At 45.5% G+C, this 27778-nt stretch overlaps 1 protein-coding gene across 16 annotated transcripts in view; it reads right to left on the bottom strand.

Moving 5' to 3' along the window:
- Dysf (dysferlin) overlaps positions 1–27778 on the bottom strand; it is a 201592-nt gene that overhangs the window by 158727 nt on the left and 15087 nt on the right. For all 16 annotated transcript variants that reach the window (XM_057791040.1, XM_057791074.1, XM_057791057.1 and 13 more), the window contains exons 2-3: positions 18903–18958; positions 16715–16806 (exon numbers count right to left, since the gene is read on the bottom strand). In XM_057791040.1, coding sequence (XP_057647023.1) covers positions 16715–16806; positions 18903–18958 — 148 coding nt within the window. The remainder of the gene's footprint in view (positions 1–16714; positions 16807–18902; positions 18959–27778) is intronic.

The following is a 27778-nucleotide window of genomic DNA, read 5'->3' as shown; positions in this document are numbered from 1 at the left end:
ATACAAAACATCTAGTTCCAAGCTGTATTCATCAGGCTTCTGTTTTCTGGCAATTTTTGTTTTGCTTTGTTTACTTGAGATAAGGTCTTACTGTGTAGCTCGAACAGTCCTGGAAATCATGATCCCCCTGCTTCAGCATCCCTGGTGATGGTACTGTAGACACAAACCACGCATGTCCAATGCTTTCCTGTGTCCCTGATGCGAGACACTGACTCTCTCAGAGCAGACAGTCCCTACAGACAGTAAGGGAAGCTCCCCACTGCAGACAGGGCATGCCCTGGAGTACAGCTAGCTGGGTGGGTGCTCCATACGCCCCCACTTGCCCTTTTTATGGCCTCTGCCCATTTTCATTCAGCAAATGGCTTTGAGGCTCCTGTTAGATCTGACGTCTGGAGGGAGACGAAAAAAAGGTGAACACCAAATGCTCACACAGGGTGGGCTGGGAAGACGGCTCAGTCGGTACAGTGACTGCTGGCCAAGCATGAGGACCTGAGTTTGACTCTCAGCATCCACAGAAGCAACCAAGCACGAGGGGATTCCCCAGTCAGCACCAGAGAGGTAGATGACAGCCAGTGTAGCCAACACGAAGAGGCCCGGGTCAGAGAACAAGGTGGAAAAACGCCTGAGGAATAGCACCCCAAATTAGCCTCAGGCTTACACATATACTCATAACACAGGGAGACTGTGGCCCAGCAGTGGGAGACTTCAACAGAACAGCCCAGCCAAGCAATGGCTTCTTCCTCCCTCCAGAATGTACTCCATGGTCAAGATGAAACAAGGAATCAAAAGACCAGGGCTAAGATGAGCTCCAGGAAAAGCCTGGATAGACAAAGCCTGGCATGAGGAGCAATGTATGATTCTCAGAACTGACACCCCACTGTGTCAAGAGCCTGGGTAGGACAGCTCCCTTAGGGCTGATGGACACGAGAGGAAGGGGTGCTGGAGATCAGTCTGCACAATCCTGGGAAGGCATATAGAGAAGGAGGGAGACATTCTGATGAACAGCACAGTCCCATGGTCCCAGAACATGACTTTAACTCCAAGAGGAAGAGTGCACAGCAATGCTCAGTGGGAAATCAGCACCCGGCTAGACCATGGAGACCCACATGCCCAGAGAGACACCCCGTGTCCCCAGACCCCAACATAAGCACACCACATCAGCAGCACGCTGTGATCTTATCCTGAGAAAACGTCGGATGATTTCCAAAGAAGGGGGGGGGGAAGAGCAGGTTTAATTCCACACTCACACCTATACACACAACATGGCTCACAACTGTCGGTAGTGCCAGTTCCAGGGTATCCAATGTCTTCTTCTAACTTCTGTGAACACCAGGTTCATGTATGGTGCAAAAACACACATGCAGACAAACACCCAAGCGTGTACACACACACACACACACACAGATATGTGTGTGTGTATATGTATGTATATATGTGTATGTATGTGTGTATGTGTGTGTGTATATGTATGTATATATATGTATGTGTGTGTGTGTGTATAGTTTTTTTTTTTTGAGACAGGGTTTCTCTATGTAGCTTTGGAGTCTGTCCTGGAACTCGCTCTGTAGACCAGGCTGGCCTCGAACTCACAGAGATCCGCCTGCCTCTACCTCCCAAGTGTTGGGTTTAAAGATGTGCACCACTACTGCCCACAAAACATGTAAGTTTTTAAATAAATTGCCATAAAAGATAAAGAAGGCTAAAGTAGCAGATCTTGATGGCCCACACCCAGAATCCAAGAGAGGATTGGGATCTCAAGGTCATCCCCAGCCTCACTGAAATTTGGAGGTCAGCCTGGGCTAAATGAGACTCTCTAAAAATTCAAACAAACAAACTACCTAACGAACTACAAACTGGAAAGCTAAAGAAAAATGACTCAGAATTCAATGTGGGACTCTAGACTGTATCTGGCTCTGGGGGAGAGGTGTGTACTGATCTGAGAAGCATTTCCCTATCAGTTAAAAGGATGATGTAGACCATAGATTCCATCCATCGAGGCCATTCATGCAACATATGCAGATGCTAATATGGTGTCACAGCTATGAAAAGAAATGGCCCCAGTCTTAAGAAATCTGCTCTGGAGTATTTGGGGCCAGACGACTGTAATACTTACAACTTACCTACAGACGAGAGGAAGGAAAAGGAGGAGGAAAGGGGGATGAAGAGAAAATCAGGATCAACAGAGGGCGTACACAGTCGTATGTTTCTGAGAAAAGGACACGTGGGTCGTTTCAGTACTAACTCCTGTGATTTTCTTATAATCGCAAAACTATATTTTTAATATTCAAGAAGGGTCACTATGGGTCAGTTTCTCATCTTTGAAACTAAGAAGGTGATGTGTCACATTATACTATATATATATATATATATCTCTCACAATTCAACTTCTAGCAACTGGGTCGCATCCTCTCATCGTGACTCAGATCCCCTGTCCATCCTGGGGTGCACACACACAGATGTACACACTCACTGCCTCCTGTACCCTCAGCTGTGCATGCCTGGCAGGAAAAGACAGGAAGTAAGAGATGGCAGGACCTTCTCCAGTTCCTGAACCCTCCTGGCCTCAGGCAGCCTTCCTTCCGGGAGCGGACTCCCTAGAGGTAGTCCAGGGGTAACTCTAAATAGCTTCCAGCCCAGAGAAAGACAAAAGAAAGATTATCCTGCAATCCAAGGATGTCCTGGACAGAATCCAGGGCAAAATATAGTTTTTAAAATCCTTGAAAATGAGGGTGTGCCCGGCTTTTGAGCCTGCATGGAACAATGGGATGACGAACTCTAAGTATTTGGACCCCAAGCAGCCTCCTAAATCGTCCAGTAAACAGTGTGCAAAATAGAGGTTGATCTTACTGTACCTGCTGTTCCCAACTCTACAACAGTACCTGAAGCTCTGCCTTCCAAAACACCCTCACAAGTGCCCATCTGAGGGGGATGCCCTAGGACAAGCCAATGAGAGCAGAGAGAAAAGGTCCTCCATGCTCAGAATGGACCAACCATTTGGATTGCTAATGAGACCCCAAATGTACGGAGTTAGAATGAGGTCATGAGAGAAGGTCATAGAAACTAAAACCTTGTGTAGACAATCACTCCATGATTTCACCACTTCTGAGGGAGAGGATGACCGATTTCAAGGCCAGCCTGGGCTACAAGTCGGATGTTGTCTAAATAAATAAAATATCCAGGTGTGAGCCGGGTGGTGGTGGCACTCAGGAGGCAGAGACAGGAGGATCTCTGTGAGTTCGAGGCCAGCCTGGTCTACAGAGCGAGTTCCAGGACAGGCTCCAAAGCTACAAAGAAACCCTGTCCCACCCCCCCCCCAAAAAAAAATCCAGGTGTGGTGGTCTGTAATCCCAGCACTCAGGTGAGGCAAGAGGATCATGAATTTGAGACCAGCCTGGGTTACATAGCTACACTCTGACTCAAAAATAAACAAACAGCTTAAATTCACAGAAGAATAAACATGGAGGGGCACTAACCTTATGAAAAATGTTTAAGTGTAAGTCAAAAAAGCACAAGCTACAAAATATCTCCTCTTGGCTGTCACAATAAAAGTAAAAAGATCAGCACACACCTTTTCTATACTGCAGGTGGACATGCCTGGTTATTTTTGGAAAGCAAATCGGAAGCATCTCCAAGCTTCTTTTGTGCAAGTGTACATTTGTGTGTGCGTGTCTGTGTGTTGGGGGGAGGCTGCACTTGTGTGTACAGGTAAAGTCATACCTATATGCCCATGCATTGAAGCACCTATATGATCACACATTGTTGCATCTATATGACCATGCATTGGCATGCCCATATGATCACATGTTGGCACACCTATATGACCATGCACTGGTACACCTATATGACCATGCATTGGCACACCTATATGACCATGCACTGGTGCACCTATATGACCATACATTGGCAAACCTATATGACCATACATTGGCAAACCTATATGACCATACATCAGCAAACCTATATGACCACACATTGTTGCACCCATATGACCATGCGTTGGTACACCTATATGACCATGCACTGGTGCACCCATATGACCATGCATTTGGAGAACAGAGGAAAATTTCAGGTGTCATTTCTCAGGAGCTTCCACCTTGCTTTTGTGACAGAATCTCTCACTGGCCTGAAATCTGCCTGAGTAGGTGAGGCCGGGTGGCCACCAGGGCCCAGAGATCTCTCCACCTGTGTCCACCTCCCCAAGGCTAGGACTGCAAGTGTACGCCACGGCATCTGACTTTTTATCTGGGTTCGAGGTGTCAGGCTCAGGTCCTCATGCTGGCATGGCAAACAGTTCCCCAGCCGCTCCAAACATTTTATATGCCTATTCTCTTTAATCAATAACCTCACTTCTAGGGACCAATGCTTAAAATAAAAAAAAAAATCTGAAATATAAAAACATCAGAATAAAATTGCTCACTGTAAAAGCACTAAAAACAAAAAATTAGGAGGAGACTAAACTCCAGCCAGTAAAGGCACAGAGACAAATTCGGAGTGTATAGCAGCATGTTTCCAAATGAAGGGCATGGATGACCTCTATCACTGATGTGGCGAGGTAAGACAAATCACATGTGACGACTGAGAACTGAACGTGACATGCTGCCAGGGACACACTGACATGGAAAGTGACAAAAGGTAAAGTGCAGGCCAACACACGCACCAGGGTGTTGGCTTTGTACACAGGTGTACTGTATGGGTGTGTGTATGCGTGTGTGTGCGCGCGCGCAGGTATACTGTATGTGTGTGTGTGTGCAGGTGTACTGTATGTGTGTGTGATCAGGTGTTTAGTATGTGTGTGTGTGTGAGTGAGCAAGTGTACTGTATGGGTGTGGGCGTGGGTGTGTGAGAGCAGGTGTACTGAATGGGTATGTATATTTGAGCAGGTGTACTCTGTGTGTGTGTGTGTGTGTGTGTGTGTGTGTGTGTGTGTGTGAACAGGTGTACTGTTTGGATGTGTGTGGGAGAGAGAAGTTCATAGGCTCAGGGAGAATGGAGCAAGATCTAAACCAAGTTGCTAACAATTGATGCACGGGAGAGAAGGAAGAAATGGATGATGGAATAACTGGTGCTTTCCCCTTATGCCTCTTTAATAATGGACCTTGTACACACTCACATGCATACACACATACAAACATGGACACACATACTCACATACATTCATATACACATACAAACATACACACACATACTCACACACATGCATACACACATACAAACATGCACACACTCACATACATGCATACACACATACAAACATGCACACACATATACACTTTAGTGGGGAGTTTAAAATTTAGGGTACATATGTGTGTATTCTTATGTATGTAAGTACACAGACTAGAAGTCGGTCTTGCTTGTTGTTCCTCAGGGCACCTTGTTTTTTAAGGCAGGATTTCTCACCGGGACCTGAACTCACTAATTAGGTTAGGCAGGCTGGCCATAGAGCCCACTGTCTCTTGTCCCTCAGGGCTGGGATGACAAGCAGGCACCAACAGCAGCTTTTACTCAGTTCTGGGGATTGAACTCAGGTCTTCGTGCTTATGCAGGACTAAGTTATCTCCCCAGCGTGTTTCTTTTCTTTTAATGAAAGAACATGTACACATTTGTGTAAGAAACATTTCAAGGCATGTGGAGCATGCTCGTGGGCTGTGGAATTGATATATGTGTGGATCCTGCTATAACTAGTGACCCCCATACTCAACTTCCTCAGTGTTTCCACCATGCTAGAATTTTGGCAGACACACAGGTAGAATTTTCAAACTTCAGCACAGCCTTGACATTCCAGTGTTCCAAGGAGGGTCTCAGATAGTACCAGCCTGGGAATAGCTCTTAATAATGGACTTATAGCCAGGCGGTGGTGGTGCACACCTTTAATCCTAGCACTCAGGAGGCAGAGGCAGAGGCAGAGGCAGGCGGATCTCTGGGAGTTCGAGGCCAGCCTGGTCTACAAGAGCTACTTCTGGGACAGGCACCAAAGCTTTAGAGAAACCTTGTCTCAAAAAAAAAAAAAATAGACTCCCTCCCCCCTCTTACACACACGCTCACACACACACACACACACACACACTATTTTTAATTACGTGTATATGTGAATGTGAGTGCAGGTGTCCATGGAGACCAGAAGGGGGCTACAGAACCCCTGAAACAGGACTTAGAGGCAGTTGTGAGCCACCTGGAGCAGGTGCTAGGAACTCAGCTTAAGTCTCTGTTCCTAACCACTGACCCCTGCTTTTGACCCCTCCCTCACCACCCATCATTCTCAAGCCATTATGCAGATCCTGGGCAGCATGGAAGACCTGGGCCACTGCTCCTCCCAGGATGGTACCTTTCAATTCCATCAACACCCTCCAGGTTTGGTGGCAGACACCAAATGACTCCTCCCTCAGACACTCTGCCACCTTCTTCACATTCCCATCTTCGAGGACTGTATTCAGATCCCCCACGGAGCCAAACTCAATGCTACAGTCTTCGCCACAGATGGCTCCTCCTCGCCGGCTGTGGCACAGTCAGGACTGTGAAGTAGCACCTCCCAAGTTCCCACAGAGCAGAGCATGAAGCCACCTCTGTCGTCTATGAGCCAGGATGAGGCAGTCCCTGTTAGAAGCACAGCCGACAAGAGCAACCTTCCACAGGAGACAGCTACATCACTGAGAGTTGAAGCCACCGGGCACCAGAAGAGCCGCACAGAGGAGGGGACTGCTAAGCGCTAACCTGGGTGGAATACCCGTCTGCAGCAGGACCCTTGCTCTTCCCTCAATACACCCCAAGAACGGAAGCGACAGAAGTTTGGGAAGCACGGGGATCTTGCACAAGGTGATGTGGCTCTCTCCCTAGCTCTTCTTAAAGTCTCAATATCCATATGGGACCAGGTCATTCGCCATTCAGCCTGAAGTGGGTGTGGAGGAGGAGCGGCTGGAGGAGGGACAGCCGAAGGGGCATCAGTGCTTAGGGAGTACTTAAGATGCCCGCTGGACCCAACCAGTTACGGGCACCATGATTAGTGCTCAAACCTCAGAAAGGGTAAAGGCAGGCGGGTGTCTGTGTGTTCATAGGAGCTTCTACAGAGCCACCAGTCATGAAGGCCATGAGTAGGCACACCGTTCCCCAGGAAACGCTACTGTAAATACTGGAGGAAAGGTCACCAAAGGCCATCACACACATCCTGGCTCTTGGTGTAAACCAGGGCCTCCGTCTACACAACTTCACTAAAAAACAAGGGGTGGGGGCACAGTTACTGGAAGAAAATTACCAGATAAATTAGGGGTCCCCCCTAGGGTTGTATTCAAAATAAACAATGAATAATCTTTCAATACATGTTTGTGCAATAGTTTGAGTACAGATAGTTATAAATTTAAAAAATTAAAAAAATAAGCCACATAACAATAAAAAATTCACAAAAAGTCTGGATTATGTACATTGTGTTTTCTTTAAATTTTTTAACTATAAAAAAACTAAGTACAGAGAGACATTTCATTATATGGGCTGCCAAGAATGGTTATCATAAGGATATTATGATTTCAAAATTTGGGTCTAAGGATATGATACTTTTAAAAGGAGCTTCTTCTTTTGTTTTCATAGAAGATGAGACCATGTGGATTGTTTCTATCCCAATATGGTATGATAGACCACGCCCTCCTAAAAGGTTGCTGTAAACACCCTCAAAAAATTACTTCACTCAACTGCCAACTGAGATGACCCTGGCACACAGTTTATACCATGAAAGACCTAATTAACGACGCCCCCATTCAGCAGGAAGCAGTTTGGAGAGAAAAAACTGCACCCATGTTCCCAAATATTGTTTATAAATGTTCTTTTACATTTAAAGGGAGATATGATATAGATATGAGTAATTTACATTGGTGTGGATTTTAAGGTCAATTTTGTTATATGTATATGTATTTCTGATCTTGATTAAGGTATTGTGATTGTGTAGTTCATTTAAAAATGTAATGTATAATTAGAAAATATAGGTTGCTAATGAATAATCATCGATAATAGTAAAGCTTGTAGTCATGTTAATTAGATTTTCTAGATATATAGAGATATATTTCAGTTAGATAGACATTCTTCATATCTTTCAAAGACTGCAAAATATGGCATTTAAAATATTTTAATAACTTAGGGCTTTTCATGACAATGAGACACATCTGCTCCTGGCAACACCAGCTACTTCAAGAGGAAGATGGGCATCGAAGAGACTCCTTATGGAGTTTGATAGCCATTTGGGCAAGAAACTGCTCTTCCCTGGACTGATGCATAAACTGGACACAAAGAACCCACAGAAAGAGGACTGCTAAACTTGCCTAAAGGTGAGATGGTCTTTCGGGATTCCTGACTCATGAAAGAGTCTGTGAGACATTCTGCAGGACACAGCAGAAAGTGACTGAACTGTCTTTGGAATTTCCTGCTTGATGGAAATGTCTGCTGGATACTATGGGCTTGTAGGCCAAAGACGAATGCCCCAACGGTACAGAGGAACTTTGGGTGACTGTCTAGACAGCGAGATGTCTCTGTCATTTCTAGAGTTTTCTTATTTCTTGTTTGCATAGGTAATATTATATCCTTCTGGAGTCTTTGATGGAGTTAAAAAATAAATAGTTATAATTTTCCTTAGTTATGATAAAAATAGATATAAATATTGTAACTGTAATTCTTGCTTAATAACTTTTGTTATATGTAATTTTACTATGTTAAAATAAAAGCCTTCTTTTTTGTTTAAACAGAAAAAGGGGAAATGATGGAGGAGGGTCATCTTTCTATCTGTTGCTTTCATTGGTTAATTAATAAAGAAACTGCTTGGTCTCTGATAGGGTAGAATTTAGATAGGCAGAGTAGACTGAACAGAATGCTGGGAGAAAGAAGCTGAGTCAGTGAGTTGCCATGATTCTCCCACTCCAGACAGACGCAGGTTAAGATCTTTCCTGGTAAGCCAGCTCGTGGTGCTACACAGAATATTAGAAATGGGTTAGATCAATATGTAAGAGCTAGCCAATAAGAGGTTAAAACTAATGGGCCAAGCAGTGTTTAAAAGAATACAGTTTCCGTGTAATTATTTCGGGTATAAAGCTAGCCGTGTGGGCAGCCAGGTGCCAGTGACGCAGCCCCGCCGCTCCTATCTCAACAACCCCTGGTGGGTCTCAGTCCACAGGCTGAGAAACATGAGTACAGGGGTAAGAAGAGAACCTTTAGAAGTGGGTTTCTCCCTTTCCAGGAACAGAACTCATATCATCAGCGGAGCCATCTTGCTGTCCCAAATAACATTATTCCCATTTTACCAAAATTATTTTCACTGAGAACAATTATTCTGCACTTAAGTCTTCCACCATGGATTTATCTCTCTTGTTTTACAGTTTTGGATTTATTTATTTTATTTTATGTGTATGACCATCTTGCCCACATGTATATATGTGCATCGTGTGTGAAGAGGGCATCAGATCTCCCAGAAGTGAGTGACAAACGGTGTGAGCTACCATGTAGGTGCTGAGAGCTGAACCCAAGTTCTCTGCAAGAGTAGTGAGTGCCCTTAAACCCCTGAGCTGCCTCTCCAGCCCTGTTTTCCAGTCTTAATTTTTGTGAATATCAGGGGTTAGATGATGTCACTCCCTCGCATTTTGAATTACTTTCCATAGAGTTATTTTAATTAAGTCTAATTTTCCTAACTGTGAGTTGACAGCTACCAGTAGCACTCCTCAGTCTGTTTTCATTTATTTAACAATTTTACTATGTGCCCTTCCAGTCCTTGACTTTATTGCCTTAAATAACTGTGGTTATTCAGTTCAGCTCCTTTTATGATTTCATAGTGACTGTTTCACCAATAATCACATGCCTAAACAGCACAAGAGTGACCATTCATGTGTATTTGTAGCTAATCAGAAGCCAGAGTAGGGAGTGGAAATGTGGATCAATTGATGGAGAACTTGCCTTAACAGACTTGATGCCCTGGGTTCAACCCCAGCATAAACTGGGAGAAGTAGCACAGCCTGTAACCAGCACTTGGGAAGGAGATAGAAGCTAAACTGAAACAAAAATAAGTAAATAACCAGAGAAGTTCTTTCTGGGATGTTCTCAGCGCTCTGATGTAGTGGGCCTTCCACCATGGGTGCCCACTGCCTCTTCAGAGCAAGTTCAGGAGGGAAGGTGCTGGGGCCACTATTGTTCCTGCCTTCCTGCCTTCCTTTTTGCCTTCCTTCCTGCCTTCTCTCCTTCCTTTCTTCCTTCCTTCCTTCCTTTTTCCTTCCTTCCTATCTTCTTTCCTTTCTGTTTTCCTTCCTATCTTCCTTCCTTCATTTCTTCCTTCCTATCTTCTTCTTTTCTTTCTAATTTTTTAAAACTGAAAAATTATTGTCATGTGATATATTTTAAGTAGTTTTTTCTTTCTTAGTTCCTCTCAGATTCTCCCCACCTTCCTACCCACTCAACCTTGTGTTCTTTTTCTATCTCTCAATTAAAAACAAAAAAGTCAAAACAAAAACCAAACAGTAACAATAAAGTAAAAAATCCACACACAAAAAGTCACTAGAACATAAAAATGAAATCAAAATAAACAAGAAAAAGACTGAAAAGACAAAAAAAAAATCCAGGGGGCTGGAGAGATGGCTCAGAGGTTAAGAGCATTGCCTGCTCTTCCAAAGGTCCTGAGTTCAATTCCCAGCAACCACATGGTGGCTCACAACCATCTGTAATGGGGTCTGCAGGCACACATGCAGACAAAATATTGTATATATAATAAATAAATATTTTAAAAAATCCAAACAAAGCAAAACGAGACAAAAAGTCTATAAAAATACTATAGAGTTCATTTTGTGTTGCCCAACCATTCCTGGACTTGGGGCCTGTCCTGAGGTATATGGTTAATATACAACATAAAATCCCATTGGGAAAAAAACTTGATTTTCCCTTGCCAGCAGGTCAATTGCAGGCGGCCTATTGGTTAGGAGCAGGAGCCCACATTTTCTTTCTTAATTGTCATGGTGCAAGGCTGAGACAGAGCTCAGACACTTAAGAAACAGACAGGGTTGTAACATTCTAAAAATCTAGAGCTGTCCGTCTGATACAAGTAAACACCAGCCAAGGGTAGCTGCTTACATTTGAAACACTAAGCTGAAGTGAAGAACCAGGGTGTGGTGCTGCACACCTCTATTCTCACCATTTGGAAAACAGAGGCAGCAAGACCAAGGGTTCCAGGCCTCCCTGGGCTAACTAGCAAGACAGGGGAGAGGAGGAACAAAGCAAGAGACTTGGGGGCAGGTGTGCAGAGAGACAAGCTATGCAGATGAATGAGGCCTTAGGGGGATTCTAGATGCAGATAGAAGGAAGAAGGAAACTCGCCATGGATCTGGTAAAGGGAGCAAAGGGGGAGAAGGGAGAGAGGGAAGAGAGGGAAGAGAGGGAAGAGAGGGAAAGGGAAGTCCCACTTAGGGGTTATTACTTGCTTGAAAGAAGGCCCAGAAGTAATGGTGAGCTCACAGAAGATAGCCAGGAATTGCAAGGTATGGCTGCAACAAGACGTCCAGCAAAGGCCTGAGAAGAGCAGGATGGCAACAGTCACCATCCCCTGAGGACCAGACAGTGTGACTGGGGCACCGAGGAGGAGCACCATGGAAACATTCTCTGTGCTTGTCTTAGTTGTTCTTCTGTTGCTAAAGAGACACCATGACCAAAGAGACTTACAAAAGTAAGTGTTTAGTTTGGGGCTTATGGTTCCAGAGCATTAGAGTCCATGACTATCACGGTGGAAAGTGTAGCAGGCAGGCAGGCACGATGCTGGAGCTCATGTCTCAATTAGCATGCAGGAGGCAGTGGCAGCTAACTGTGAAAGGTATGAGATTTTGGGACCTCAAATCCCACCTGCAGTGACACACCTCCTCCAGCAGGCCACAAACCCTCCTTCTCAAATAGTTCCACCAACTGGGGACCAATTATTTAAATATATAAGCCTTTGGAGAAGAGGCATTCTCATTCAGTACTGAATCACTTAACCTCCTTGCCCCTCAAAATTTTAATGTCTCATGGCTGCCCTTGGGACTCCTTAGTATGTTTCCTATTTTAGTCCTAGAATTTTTAATGTTTCTAGGTTTGATTCCTTTCCATTTTTCTTCCGCGCATGTGTGTGTGTGTGTGTGTGTATGTGTGTGTGTGTGCACATGTGTGTGTGGGTCCACTGGCTGGGATGTATGTATGTATATGTTATGCATGTGAGGGGGGCATTGGGACGTGTGTGTGTGGTATGCATATGTGTGAGGGACACTGGGTTGTGTGTGTGGAGGTTAGAAGTTGATTTGGGGTCATTTCTTTGCTCACTCTCCACCTTATTTTTTTGAGACAGGGTCTCTCACTGAAACTGGAGCCCCTGCTTAAGTTAGACTGGCTGGCCAGTGAGAGCCAGCCGCTTGTTCATGGGCTCCAGCACTGACTTTACATTTGCGTGCTGTCATACCCAGATTTATATGGGTGGTGGGGAGCTGAACTCAGGTCCTCACGCTTGCAGAGCAAGCACGTGACCAGCTGGCCATCTCCATAGCCTTTTTTCCTTCTTTTCTTGTACAAGATTTTGGGTGTAGTTTTCAGTCTGATCATGAGAGCATCACAGAGTTACCGTGGATGGGCCATGTCCCCTCTTGCTGCTTTGGATAGGCTTACCTCAAGCACAGACATTAAAGCTAGCTGGTATGAGACCACAGACCCCTTTGCCCTGATCATTCTCTCACGGAATAGGGAGCTCTGTGCTTCTGTAGATCGTTACAAATGAGGGCTTAAATTTAAACTTAGTAGATTACAATTTAATTTTTAATTGCTAGGACAGCCAAATTAAGATAAAATGCTTGGGAAAATAAAAGAAAAAAATCACACCCAAGTGTTTGTAAGACTAAATTCTGGTAAGTGAACTGGCTATTCCGGACATGGAGGTTTGAGGAACTGCTTCCCAGCATGCTGCCCTGCAGTAACCTGCTCACATGGAAACTGGTGAGCCAGAGGACACCAACAGGGACCAAGGGGAGGGTGCACTCATCCTTCCTCAGCAGAACGTATAATCCACAGAGCCAGACAGCCTCTGGGTAGCCATGAGCCATCCCCTGGACATCCAGCCTGGCCAATGAAATGACCAAAAGTATGACCACAATCTCTGCTCTCCTGCTGCCTCTGGGGTCTCAGACTCCTCCCACAGCTCCTAGGAAAGTTCCCAATACAAGAATGAAAATGAAACTTGCATTTCCTCATGGCCTGCAGTACCCAGGGTATTCACCTTTGCCTTCCTAAATTCTCAAGTCCTGTGTCATCAGAGGAACTAAACTCTGCCGAGTGCCCAGAGGCCAGCTGCCAGACACCTGCCCTCCAGCCACACACAGCTCCAGCACAGCCTTTTGGGAATGTCATCAATCTAATCTTAAGAGTCTCTGTTTCCGGCCTGTGAGGATGACGAGAGCAGCATCTGGTAGAGAAAGAGCTCACCTCATACCTCAGGCTTACACAGGGCCGGGAACCTAGCTAAGTTCTGTCCAGGGCCAGTTGGGAGTTTTCTCCATTGCTACTGTTGATCTGGGCTCAATACTCCCTTCCCAACAAGGCTGCACAACCCTGAATTCCCGCATGAACTCACTGTCTCGGCTCCCACACACTGGAACTATATTCCCCTCCAAACTCCGGCTCTGGATGACTGTGGGCCCTTCTCCAGAAAGCCTTCCCCCACTTCCCAGTGTCCAGAATTGCTCCCTGCCTGGACTGCTAGGCCACCTTTGAGCTCATTGGTGCCTCATGAGGCTCTTGGAGCTGCCTGCCTTTTGCAAAGCATCTAGGTGAGAAGGTAGCAAAGGCCACAGCTTGAACTTATTGATCAATTTATTCCTATTATTAATTATTATGTGTGTATGAAGGTAAGATGTCATGTGTGCCATGGTCAAAGCACAATGTCATGAAGTCGTTTTTCCAGCTGTGTGGGCTCCAGGTCATCAGGCTTGAGTGTCAGAGCCCTTACCTAGTGAGAGCCATCTCAAGAGCTGTGGACCACAGCTTCTTAACTCTTGCGTTAGGTAGCATCTTATAACCTTATGTGAGCAAAATACTTGGCTATGGTAAAATTTTCTAAATCCAACCAGGCGTGGTGGGGCATACTTTTAATTCTGCACTCTGGAGGCAGAGGCAGGAAGATCTGTGTGAGTTCAAGGCTGGCCTGGTGTATATAGTGAGTTCCAGGACAGGCCCAGCTATGTAGCGAGATCCTGTCTCAATGAATAAATAAATAGATTTAAAAAAAGGGGGGGGGGAGGGAAAAAAGGAAGGGAAAGAAAGAGGGAGAAAGGAAAAGTTTCCAAACACATCCAAAAATTTTGGAGTGAAGCATAACAGCAGTGCTCACCACGTCCCTTCACTGCAGCCTTGGTTCTGCGCACACTGTGAGCGCACCTTGCACTGGGCATGCCATTATGCCAAGTAAGACCCACAAGCCCTGCCTCAGACGTCTGGGCTTAGGTTCAAGGCTGCAGGCTGGAGGACCCAGGGTTTTTAAGGGTACATTCAGAGTTTCCTGCTCCTGTTGAAAACAGTAGCATTTCCTACTGCTGTCTTACTATCACTCTTTAGCATGGAGGTGTGGTGGGTGCACCGGAGAGGACTGCTCAGACATGGTAATGACATAGGAAGTCATCAGCTGGCTGGCAGCTACACTGTGTGTTCAGGGGTCCCAGTGTAATACCGAGCCTTTCTCGGGAGGAGCCTTTAAGCCCTGGGTTGCATACTTTGGTTAAGAAGAACAGTTAGCCAGAAGCAGAACTACAGAAGCCAAAAGACAAAGTTAATACGTGTAGAGACTTTCCCAGAACTTTGGGCTTTGATGGATTAGGTATCTGTTTTCATTTTGGCAGGTGGTGCGGAGTTTTATTTAGCCTGAACGTCACTTCCATCATGGAGTCACTTGTGCTAAAGTCTGAGGCCCTGTTACAGCAAGTACTAGATTAGTATATCTGTAGATTATATTGTGTTTGCATGTTTTATTACAATAACTGCTATTTGGATTGCATTCTCAGTACTGATGGTTCTAAAATCAAAATACCAAAACACTCCACAAGACGTTGTTCTCTGTCTTCAGTATCAAATACTCAGCCAAGAGTTAATTATTTAGGTAAAACTAAAGCATATCCCTGGGGGGGAGGGGTGCAAATTTGGTTTCATCTTCAACAAATGGCAAAAATTAAATGTAAAATACTTAAAAATGTAAAAACAAAAACCTTTTTTGATCTCACTGTGTAACCATGGCTAGCCTGGAACTTGCTATGTAAACCAGGCTGGCTTCCAATTCCCTGAGATCCGCCTGCCTCTGCCTCCCAAGTTTCAGGATTAAAGGTGTGTGCCACCATGTCCAGTTAAAGTAAATTTTTTTATGAGCTATTATCAGTAAATATTTAACTTACCCACTCTATATAATTATAGGTCCAAAGTTGTATATAAATTTCTCAGGCAAAGAGGTCATGACTAGAAAAGACAAGAGCCGCACTGAGCACCCTGGGTGGCAGCCTGGGCTCCCCTCTGCAGCACCACTCCAGAGGCACAGGAGAGAAGTGCCTTCTCCTTCCTCAGGGATGCCAGTCCATGTGCCCAGCACCAGCTCCAACCACAAAGAAACGGTAATGGTTTGGATTTGAAGATTTCAAACTCTGCAGGCGTTCCACAGCCTGAGGCCCTCCCTGGGTTCTTGATCCCTCCTCCTTCCCCACTTTCCCCATTCCAGGTTCACTTAACCAAGATTCCTTGCCTCAGATAGGCTGACCCAGTTCCCAAACAAAGACTCCCCTGTGGGCAGGCCTGGGGGCAGCTGGCCCATGCTCCTCAGGGCCAGGTATCAGTCAGCAGCACCAGGCACTGGAGCCCACCCGACACAACTGTACTCAGTACCCACCAGAGATCCTCCCAAGCTGTGTCTCCTGGCCACATACACCCACAGCCAACTGGCCCACCAAGCTCTGAAGGCCTTGCCCACCACTCTGTTGACAAGGCTCAGGATTCCCCTGACAAGGAAGCCACTTGTCACCTGCCTAGGCAGAGCCTGTTTTTGCCAGTAAGATTTTGCTTTAGAGAGTTTCCTACTTGTCAACACAACCAAAACACACAAACACACACACGCACACAGGAGAGAGAGAGAGAGAGAGAGAGAGAGAGAGAGAGAGAGAGAGAGAGAGAGAGAGAGAGCAGTCTGCTGCCTGCTGTTGCTGTCTGACTTCAGCATCACAGTTCCTACCTCAGGTTCTGCCTCTTCCAGGCAGCCCTCCTCCTCCTCTGCTCCCTCCTAGCTGTAGCTTCTCTTTGTCTACCCACCTCCTGGAGTGTGTGTAGCAATCTTCACCAGCCAGGAAGAGGCAAGGCCAGCGACAGGCTACAGGGAGAGGCAGGGAACCTGCTCCTACCTGCTCCCCACAGCCCGCACTACACTCTTGTACAAAAAGCTCCTGGACACTTGATCCTAGCTCACCCTCCCTCCCTGGCAGCCCGTGCAGCTCTCAGCAACATGTCAGCCAAGTTCCTGAGGCTTCAGCAAGGCTTTGCCCCAACATCCACCACTGGATTAAGCCCATGAAAGGCAGTCTTCAGGAATGCAATGCTGACAGGAAGCACTCACCCTTGATCAGACAGGAAGCTCTGATTCCAGGGTATTCATCAAATATTATATGTATATTCATCAAAACTCACCTGCACCTTCAAGTCCCAGGTCACTCTTGGGCCCACTCACCTGTTTCTCCCCATCGTCTCATGGTCCTTGACCACCACATGAAGTTCTGAGCCCTGGTCTAGAGGGATACCTTTGAGGTCCCACTCAAAGCCCTGGAAGAAAAGAAGAAAACGTAACTTAACCTGTGGCCCAGGGTACTGAGCTGACATTCAGAATGGTGCTAGGGGATGAGCATACAGAAAGGTGGGTGGGTTGGTGGATGAATGAATGGATGAGTGGGTGGATGGGTGGGTGGGTGGGTGGATGGGTGGGTGGGTAGGTGGGTGGATGGATGGATGGATGGATGGATGGATGGATGGATGGATGGATGGATAGATGGATGGGTGGATAGATGGATGGGTGGATGAGTGAGTGAGTGGGTAGATGGGGAGCAGATGATGGATCCTATGCTGGCTAGTTTTATGTCAATCTGACAGAAGCTAGTCATTGGAGAGGAAGGAACCTCAATTGAGAAAATGTCTTCACAAAATCCATAGGCAAGCCCGTAGGGCATTTTCTTAATTAGTGATTGATGTGGGAAGTCCCAGTATATTGTGGATGATGCTACTCGTAGGCAGGTGGCCCTGGGTTCCTTAAGAAAGCAGGCTGAGTAAACCATGAGGAGCAAGCCAGTAAGCAGCACCCCTCCTTAGCCTCTGCATCAGTTCCTGCCTCCAAGTTCCTAACTTGTTTGAGTTCTTCTCCTGACTTCCTTCAGTGATGAATAGTGATGTGGAAAGTATAAGTCAAATAAACCATTTCCACCTCAAGTTGCTTTGGGTCATGATGTTTCATCACAGCAACAGTAACCCTGACTAGGACAGATGCACAGGTGAATGGGTGGGTAGGTGAGTGGGTGTAAGACTGAGTTAATGAGTAGATGGGTGGAATGGGAGGGTAGATGTACGGATGACTGGATACTTGCATGCGTGGGTGAGTGATTGGATGCATGGATGGGTGAATACTTGGGTAAAGGGTAGGTAGCTAAGTGGGATGGGTGATACTTGGGTAGGTGAGTGGGTAATGGATAGATTGATGGTTTGATGGGTTTGTGGGTGGGTGGATGTATGAGTGGGTGGAAAGGTAGCTATGGGTTGATAGATAAGTGGATATATATATAGATGGGTGGATGGATGGATGGATGGATGGATGGATGGATGGATATCAGAATTCCAGAGCTTCAGAGGTAATGGTAAGAACTAAAGATAACAAAATGGAAAAGGAAGCCATATTGCACTAGCCTCCTCTCCCAATGCATCACATGACACCAGAACAAAAACACAACAGTAAAAATGCCAGGTGATCCTTCAGGATCTTCACACACCAAGATCATATGGCCATTCAACAGCCAGACCCCTGGTGGGTGGGATGAGTAAGTGATGAGTTAAGGAAGGCCAATCAGAGGCCCCTCAACCCTCTTCAAAGGGAACATACAGTCTGCACCTGACTCTGTTGCTGTGGAATAATACTCTTGTACACTGTAAAGATTGGTCACTTGTATTAGTTTAATAACACGCTGATTGGCCAGTAGCCAAGAAGGAAGTATAGGAGGGGCAACCATACTAGGAGAATTCTGGAAAGAGAAAAGACAGAGACGCAGTCATCATCCAGAAACAGAGGAAGCAAGATGAGAATGCCTTACTGAGAAAAGGTACCAAGCCACATGGCTAAACATAGATAAGAATTATGGGTTGATTTAATTTATAAGAGCTAGTTAATAATAAGCTGAGCTAATAGGCCAAACAATTTATAATTAATATAAGTCTCTGAGTCTTTCTTTGGGACTGAATGGCTGCAGGACTTGGCGGGACAGAAAAATACATCTACACTCTGTCCTCACCTGTGCTTCAGAGGACCACATGGAAGTCATCTCTATGAAAGCTGCATGAGGAGACAGAACCAATGGGAACATCTGGAGGACTTGGTTAATCAGGGAAGTGCTGTGGAAAGGAGGTATCTTTGGCCTGTGAGAGGGAGAGCCACAGTCAAGGGAGACCTGGCTGGCCCAAGCTGAGAAGCAGAGAAAAACAAAAGAAAATGAAAGAAAAACAAGCATCTGCCCTTTCTATCAGGATACCCTCTGGGCAGCCTCTCAGGATAGACCTGGATTCCTATCCTTCTGAGATAGCTACCTCTTGAGTCAGGTCAGCCCCCTGCAGAGGTAGCAGAGGCAGAGATGGGTAGGGGAGTGGGGAAGAAACTGGTGTACCTCATTCCACACGGGGTTCACGCTGTTCTTGATGACTTTGGTTCTCTTCTTCACCCCTGTGGGAGACAAAGAAGAGAGAGTGGAGACACATCCCACTGGAACCCATCCACCCTTCTGGGTTCAGCTGCAGGACCTCCCCCCACTTTGGACTCAGCTCCAAAGAAAAGTTCATGAAATCAGAATGGTCTCTGAACACCTCCTAGGAATGCCCAATGGCTGTCATATTTCTCTATCAGTTTTGGGTACCACTAAACAACAATATAACCAGAGGACTTTTTTTTTTTTTTTTTTTTGGTTTTTCGAGAGAGGGTTTCTCTGTGGCTTTGGAGCTTGTCCTGGAACGCTTGTAGACCAGGCTGGCCTCGAACTCACAGAGATTCACCTGCCTCTGCCTCCCAAGCATGTGGATTAAAGGCGTGCACCACCACCCAGCTTCCAGAAGGACATTTTTGAAATGTCAGTAGCAGGCATAGTAGTGTCTCAGCACTCAGGAAGAAGACACAGGTGGACTTCTGTGAGTTTGAGGACAGCCTGGTATATGTAGAGAGTTCCAGGCCAGCCATCCAGGATACTGCCTCAAAAAAAAAAACAAACAAAAAAAAAACAAAAAAAAAGGAAGAAGTGGGAAAGGGGAGAGAAAAGAAGGAAGGGGAGGGAGAAGAAGAGGAAGAGGAGGAGGAGAAATAAAGGAAAATGTATGAGCTGACTTCTCATGAGTTATGTCACCATGGACATTGTCATTCCTACCCCTCTATTCTCCCAGCTCTCCCCCCAACCCCCCGCCACCTATGCTGCAGGTTAACCCAGGCCACACTGTATTAGGCAATCATGCTACCACTGAACTACATCTCCAGCCCCTTGGTGACTTTTCAGACCTCTTGTGAAAATGAATACTTAGGACTGGTGATGTAACTCAGTAGATAGGGTGCTTATCTTGTATGCGCAAGGCCCTGCCTGGGCTTAATCCCAAGCACTGTATAAACCAGCTGTGGTGCTGTGCTACTGCTCAGGAGCTGGAGGAAGACCATCCGTTCAAGGCCAGAACTAGATACATAGGGAGTTTGAGGCTAGCCTAGGCTACCTGGGAGACTGTCTCAGACAATTTTTTTTAAGACACAAATAAAATTAACAAACAAACAGGCATAATCTTCCAAGAAAATACTCCATTTCTCTTTTAAAAATACAAATTGTGTTATTGCATTTACATAAAATGTCCAGGACAAGAAAATCCATAGATTAGATGTTTCCAGGGATAGAGTATGGAGAAGGAGAACTGGGAGTAATTGATAGTTATGGGTTTGAGGGCCAATGTTCTGGAATTAGATCATAATTGAGGTATAATATTTAACCGAGAGTGTTCACTTGGTTTGTTCTGTGGTACTGGGAACTGAACCCAGGGTTGTACTAACACTTTGCAAGCACTCTATTGCGGAACTACACATGGCCACATCCCCAGCCCATTTTTCTATTTTTGTATTTTGAGATGAGAGCTCAATCAGTGTCTTGGGATGACCTTGAACTCCCTCTAGAACTTTAGATCTTTTTGTCTCAGCCCCCTAAGTAGTTGGGATTATAGGTCTATGCCACCTGGCCCAGCTTAATTAGTTAAAATGATGAATTCAATTGTTAGTGAATTTTACCTAAGGTAAAACAAAAACTTGCCTTCCCTTCTGAAATGTAAAAAGGGTTTATGGGTAAAAGGGAGACCCAAGTAACCCTATTTGACCCATGAAGCTGAAGGAAAGCAGGTGGGTTTGGAGTGGATAACTAGAAGAACTGATGCTATGATCTGAGAACTGACTCATGTGACCATAGGTGACTCATGACTCTATAAAGGAAACGTTTAATTGGAGCTGGCTTACAGTTCAGTGGTTTAGTCCATTATTATCATAGTGGGAAACATGGTACTATACAGGCAGGCATGGTGCTGGAGAAGGAGCTGAGAGTTCTACATCTTGATCCACAGGCAGTAGGGAGTGAGCTGACTTGAACTTGTGAGACCTTAAAGCCCTCCCCCACAGTGACACACTTCCTCCAGCAAGGACATGGTGTCTCTTCATAGAGATAAAATCCTAACTCAGACACATGTTGGTGCACTGACAAGGCTGTTGTTTTTCAGAGGACAGACACCGTACCTCTTCATATTACCAACCCCAGTGTAATGGTCTGTCCTGTCCCTTTAAGAGACAAGCCCCTCCAACTCCCCCCTGCACTGCTGAGGCAAACAGATCTTCCTTCTGCTTCCAGTCTGAGCCCTTGCCTTTCCATCTCTTTCCCAAAGAGGCAGCTTTTGCCTCTTTCCCTTCTCCCCACTTCTCCCCTTTCCCCTCTCTGTCTCTCTCTCTGTGTTTCTCTCTCTGTGTTTCTCTCTCTGTGTTTCTCTCTCTGTGTTTCTCTCTCTCTCTCTCTCTCTCTCTCTCTCTCTCTCTCTCTTTCTCTCTCTCTTTCTGCCTCTCTCTTCTCTTCCCCCTTCTCCCCTTTCCCCTTCCCTTCTATAACCCACTAAATAAATATCTAACCTCACTCTGCATGGCGTGCCTATCCATGTCTCTGTCTCTCACCTGCCATGTGGCTCCCTGCCCAGGACCAGCAGCATAGTCTCATGGCATTGCTATCTGTATTGGTCTCTCACCCACCATGTGGCTCCCTGCCTAGGCTCTATGCCTAGGACCCACTGGCCATCATGGCCCAAGGGCCACTCGGGGGCTCCCTGCCTGGGACTGACTGCCTTCATGGCCCGCCGTGGTCTCATGCCCACTACTTGCTGCAGCCACTCAGGGAACAGTGCCATTTTATTTAAACCATAACACCCAGTTCAAAGTGAGGTGCTGTAGTCATTGGACATTAAGTGAGTAGACCCTTTCCTTTCTGAAATTGCTGTGAGGTAACTTCCTCAGTAAGGAACAAAAGCATTGTTCTTGGGGGGCCATAACCTCCCTTACTGGCATGGGATAGTGCAGGTGAATGGAGAGGTCAAAGGAGGCACATGGGACCAGAGGCACACTGGAAAGTTGTCTTCTCCATGTTGGCCTAGGCCTGCCTGGGTAGACTGCTATGTTTCATTGGTGCCATGTTGATGTGGCTCCCAAGTGAGCAGGACACTGGCTTTGGAGTCACTTGACAAGGACCCTGGGGGCTATGAAGATGGTTTCTGAGTAAAGCATTTGCCACATAAACCTGGAGATGTAAGTTTGGACCTCCTAGCACTCATGGTAAAAGTTAGATACAGTAATATCAATCCCAATGCCCCTAACCAAGAGGTGGATGGTGGAGACAGGAGAGTTGGGACAGACCCTGTCCCAAACAAGGTGGAGGTGAGGGCTGACACCTGAGGCTGTCCCCTAACATCTACAGGCATGTAGCACTGTGGCCTTAAAGAACTTGGTGTTTCTAAGCCAGCAGTGCCCGGATCTGTGTCTACTGTAAGGTTTTGAGGGGACAGGAGGTGAAAGCTAAGTGTTCACTTCCCCTCCCCTATCAAGGATCCGTTTCCTGTGGTCTCCAGAAGTAACATGGAACATTCCACATGCTGCCCTGCTTGAGTGGCCCACTAAGAAACTCACTCTGCTAACGTAATTAGGCAATATGCGTGACAGCTCTGGGCTAAGAGTCTTAAACCAGTTTCTACTTCCTGTACTCCCTGAAGATAAAGACAACAGAGGACTTGGTGGATTTTATGAAGTCCTGACCAGAAGAGTGGACTCTCAGACCCTTCGGGTGAGCTTGGGAGGAGTCACTTATGGGACTACAACCCCAAAGAAGAACAAGCAGGAGATACTGAGGCTCAGTTGTCAAGTGTTTGCTGCACAAGCAGGAGGACCTGGATTCTAGTCACAGAACACATGTAAAAAGCCAGTAAGGTAGCATGTGCTTGTAAGCTCAATGCTTGGGAGACAGAAACAGAATTCCCTGGGGCTTGCAGGCCAACCAGCCTAACACAATTGAGGAGTCCCAGGTTCTGGTCAAAGAGACCTGTCTCAAAAAACAAGATGAAAAGTTCCTGAGGACCAATATCCAAGGCTGACCTAAAACTTACAAATGTGCATGTGTGTGTACAGGTGTGGGTGTTTGTACACACAACATACACAGAAACTCAAACTTTATTTTTTAAAGGAGAGAAACATTCACCTGCTCATCATACGGCTGACAGGCACCAAAGAAAGGGCACACATCCTTGCTAATCCTGTGCCTGACTGTTAATTCTGGCCTTGGGAGATAAGGTTTTTCATCTAACAAACTGTAAAGTGCACAGCTCCTGATGGGATGATGAGGGTATGGAGGAGCTCCACAGATGCCCTGTGGATGTGCCCAGGATCCATGATAGCTATCGGGAAGCCTGGACTTTATCCAGACTGCAAAGCTTTGTTAAGCACACACACACACACACACACACACGCACACACACATGCACACACACACAACCACATACATACACACACATATACACACACACACACATACATACACACAAACACAACCACATACATGCACGAAGGAGGGGAAGAAAGGGAGGAAATAAAGGAGGGATAGAGGAGGAAGGAAGGGAAGGGAAGATGGGAGGATTGCTACAAGACACACTATTACACAGTAATTGCTCAGCCATCTTTTCACAAACAACTTATCAGAGTCAGGGGCCCTGGTAAAGGTTAAACCATAATTCAAGGAAATTTTGTTGTTATTACTTTGTGAATACAGCTGTCTTTTGCTGTACATTTTTGCTGTACCTGACTCCCCTTCTGTTACATATTTGGGGATTCATTTAGACAGTTTTGAACAATTTCCTATGCCTTTAGGTTATGTGTAAAACAGTTTCCCACTGTCAGGCCTTCACTCCTCTCTCCTAGGTAAATTCAGAGATCTGCCTTCCTGCGAGCATCTTTATCAGCAGACATTTGGTCAGTGCTTAGGGTCAAGACAAGAGCAGTCCGTTTAAGATATTCACAGCTATCCAAGGACACAGAATTACTAATTGCCCAAGCTGCTGCTCTGGTTTACCCCACTTAACAGATTCCTAACTCCTTACGCCCACCTTCACCTCAGTTTATGGATGATTTTAGTTCAGGAAATTTATGGCTTGTGCTTTACAGTGGAAGAGATGATTAACTGCAACCCAGAGAAAGACCCACAACACCCGTGATCAGAACGACTGATAACAGCATACCCTGGAACTGATAATTTAGAGTCCTGGGTCTCCTCTGTTTCTACCGCCTAGAGCAACAAGCATATATGCCAGACCTAGGCCCACAGAAACAGCATCTGGTGAATGTGCTGATCAGATCAGGAGCCATTAGCTTCTCCCTGACTGTTTACATAGGTGATCTGGTTACCAGGTTCCTCTATGCATGCTGGGAGAAAAAAAGTGTTACTTTTTAATCTAACCACCTAAAAATAAAACTAGCACACTAACTTCCCCTCTGGAATTCCCTGATAATTTAATTCTTTCTTAACTTACTTTCTCCACTAAGGAGTTGGCCAGACATGCACTAATCATTCCCACCTTTGAGGTGACAACCACGGATCTGTGTGTGTGTGTGAGTGTGAAAACTTGTATCTGATTTTTATAGGGCAAAAGAATTACAGCCCTGGAACCTGCTAGGGCAGGGGAATTGTTGGTTATAAGGATATATATATATATCCCTGTTACAAATGTTCACAGTAATATATATATTACTGTGAACATTTGTAACAGGGGATGAAGAGAAAAAGAAGAAGAAAAATAAAAAGACATGGATAGACGGATCCTAATGTGAGTAGATTTCTTAACCCCGACTTTAGCCCTGGATGTGGGATTCCCCTCTGTATGCTCTGAATATAGTTAAAACCTCCCTTTTTGTTTAGACAGAAAAAGGGTGACGTGGGATTCCCCTTTGTATGCTATGAATATGTTTTATTACCACTGGTTAATAAAGAAGCTGCTTTGGGCTTATGGCAGGACAGAATAGAGCCCAGCAGGAAATCTGAACAGAGATACAGAGAGAAAGTAGGTGAAGTCAAGGAGATACCACGTAGCTGCCGAAGGAGACAGACGCTGGAACTAAACCACAGCCTTGTGACAATACACAGAATAATAGAAATGGGTTAATTTTAAGATGTAAGAGTTAGTTAATAAGAAGCCTGAGCTAATAGGCCAAGCATTGCTGTAATTAATACAGTTTCTGTGTGATTTCTTGGGTCTGGGCAGCTGGGAAATGAAAGAGCAGCCTTTACTTACAAGCCCCCATTTACTTATTGTGGAGTCCTTTTCCTGAATCCTGAGAGGGATCCCTAGAAGCCAGACTTTTAGGGTTAAAGGAAGGAAAGAAGGGAGGGAGGGAGGGAGGGAGGGAGGGAGGGAGGGAGGGAGGGAGGGAGGGAGGCAATATGATTCTGTATGCAGGGTGCTGGAAGGGTCAAGATCATAGAGACAGAGGAGGATGGTAGTTGCCAGGGCTGAGGACAGAGAACTGAAGTATTTCCTGGGTGTGGCACTCTGTAAAGTGTACTAGAAATGAAAAGTGGTGATGACTGCACAACTAAATAAATGGAGTTTTCTTTGTTTTGTTGGGTTTAGTTTTTGTTTGTAGGTAGATCTTGCTGTTTGTTTGGAGGGAGAGTGCGTGCTAAGGAAGAAACCCAGGACTGAGTGTACGCATGCTAAGCACACACCATACCCCTGAGCTACACTCCAAATCCCATCAATGTATTTAATACCATGCTGACTTTGAACTCACAAAGATCGGCCTGCTTCTGCTGAGTGCTGGGATTAAAGGCATGCGCCACCACACCCAGGCCATGACTATACTTAATACCAAATGTAACCCTTAAAATCGGTTAAGATGGTGAATTGTCAGGCATGATAGAACACACCTATAATACCTGAATTTAGGAATCAGAGGCAGGAAGCTCACTATAAATTGAAAGTAAACCTGATCTACATAGCAAGTTCTAGACAAGTCAGGCCTACAAAATGCTAGACCTTGTCCCCACCCCACCCCCAAAGAAAGAGAGATAAACTTTATATAATATGTATCTTATCCTAATCTTTCTAAAGTCCTTGAGGAAGATGGTGAGGACATGGGCAGTAGGCCTGGGGGCTACCAGCCAGGATCAGGGTGGACAGAGGGAGGGGAAGGGTTCCGACTCAGAGAACACATGGATAGTTGCTGAGAACCCCCGCTCAGGGGGAAGGCAGAGGCAGCAAGGAATTGAGTATTTGGGACACAAAGACCCTAATGGTTTATATATTGACAGCCGACCTGACAGGATCTAGACTCACGCTGGGTACAAATTTCTGGGCAATGTCTGTGAGGGTTCTCTAGGTTAGGCTGATTGAAGAAGACCTGCCCTAGCTGCCAAACTGAACAAAAAGAGATGAAATTGCTAGTTCAACACCAGCTTTTTATATCTCTCTCTTCCTGACTTCTGACACAGTGCGGCCAACCACCTCAGGGCCTGGTGGCCATGACTTCTCTGCTGTGGATGGATTATAGCCTCAAACCGTGAGCCAAAACTTCCATAAGTTGCCAGTTGCCAAGTATCTTGGTGCTGCAACAAGACAATTAAGTAATTCAAAGATGAGTCATGGCTCCTTCTGCCGATGAGCCAGGTAGGAGAACTTTCTGGCTCTGAGGCTACAGAGCTTCTAATACCATATTAGCCTCTTGTCCATCCCACAAATAAATGTTGTGGGCTTGCTACATGCCAGTGTTCTCCATTCCCCTTGATCACAAGCCAAAGGAAACAATAGGAATTCCAGTGTCGGTAGACCACTGACAACAGAAGAGAAAAAGACCAGCCTGAACCTGATGAGAAACAGCCATCTCTCGTCTGTGGACTCAGGCCTAGGCACCCCAAGACCGACATGACTGCCGACCCCCTCACCAGTAAAGCACTGCCCTTCCCACCTTCAGTCCCCCATCTCTTATGTCTAACAGCTCAGGAAGAGTCCAGGAAGAAAACTGAGTGGTGGTTCTGATGGCTGCCGAGGAGTACATTCAGAAAGAGGTGCTCTTCAAACTAAGACGTCCACTTGGAACTGGAGAAGATATTTTTATACAAATTTTCTGGTTGTTGCTTTTTTAAAACAGTCTCATATAGTCCAGGCTGGCCTTGAACTTTCTTTGTGAAAGTTGGCACTGAACTCTATAGAACCTTGTTACCTCTCCTCCCAAGAGCTTGAATTATAAGCAAGCTTTATCACACTCGGCTCTAAGCAATTTTTGTCAATTAAAGAAACAAACGGGGCTGGAGAAATGGCTCAGTAGTTAAGAGCATTGGTTGCTCTTCCAGAAGACATTGGTTTGATTTTCAGCACTCACGTGGTGGCTCACAACATCTGTGACTCCAGTTTCAGGGGAACTAGTGCCTACCTCTGACCTCCACAGACGCCAGGCACACATATGACTTACAGACATACTTGTAGGCAAAACATACACATAAATATATGTATAAACACTTTTTAATTAACTGAAACACCTATGACAAATGTTACTATCCTTAATATGTAAAGAGTACTTATAACTCACTTAAAAAACAAATACTACCCATCTCCAAAATTGGCAAATTAAAAGGTAATTCAGTAAGAAATAGATGCTAATAGTTAATCTTGAAATACTAATATTATTTTTTAAGACTGGCTCACGGGTAACCCAGATAACCTTGAACTCTCTATACAGCCTAGAATGACCTTGAATTTCTGATCCTCCTGCCTCCACCCAAACCCTGGGATTATGGATCTGAACAACCACTCCTGATTTTATCAGCGATTGGACAGAGAACCCTGGACCTTCATGCACACTAGGCAAGCACTTCACCACCGAAGTTACATCCTCCAGCCCAACAAGTTCTATTTGACCTGTAAGAGATAGAGATTTACATGATCCTGAGAAGATAAGCCT

This window comes from Chionomys nivalis, chromosome 1, assembly GCF_950005125.1.
Source record: "Chionomys nivalis chromosome 1, mChiNiv1.1, whole genome shotgun sequence".
Taxonomy (NCBI): Eukaryota; Metazoa; Chordata; class Mammalia; order Rodentia; family Cricetidae; genus Chionomys; species Chionomys nivalis.
This window is presented reverse-complemented; position numbering and strand designations above follow the sequence as displayed.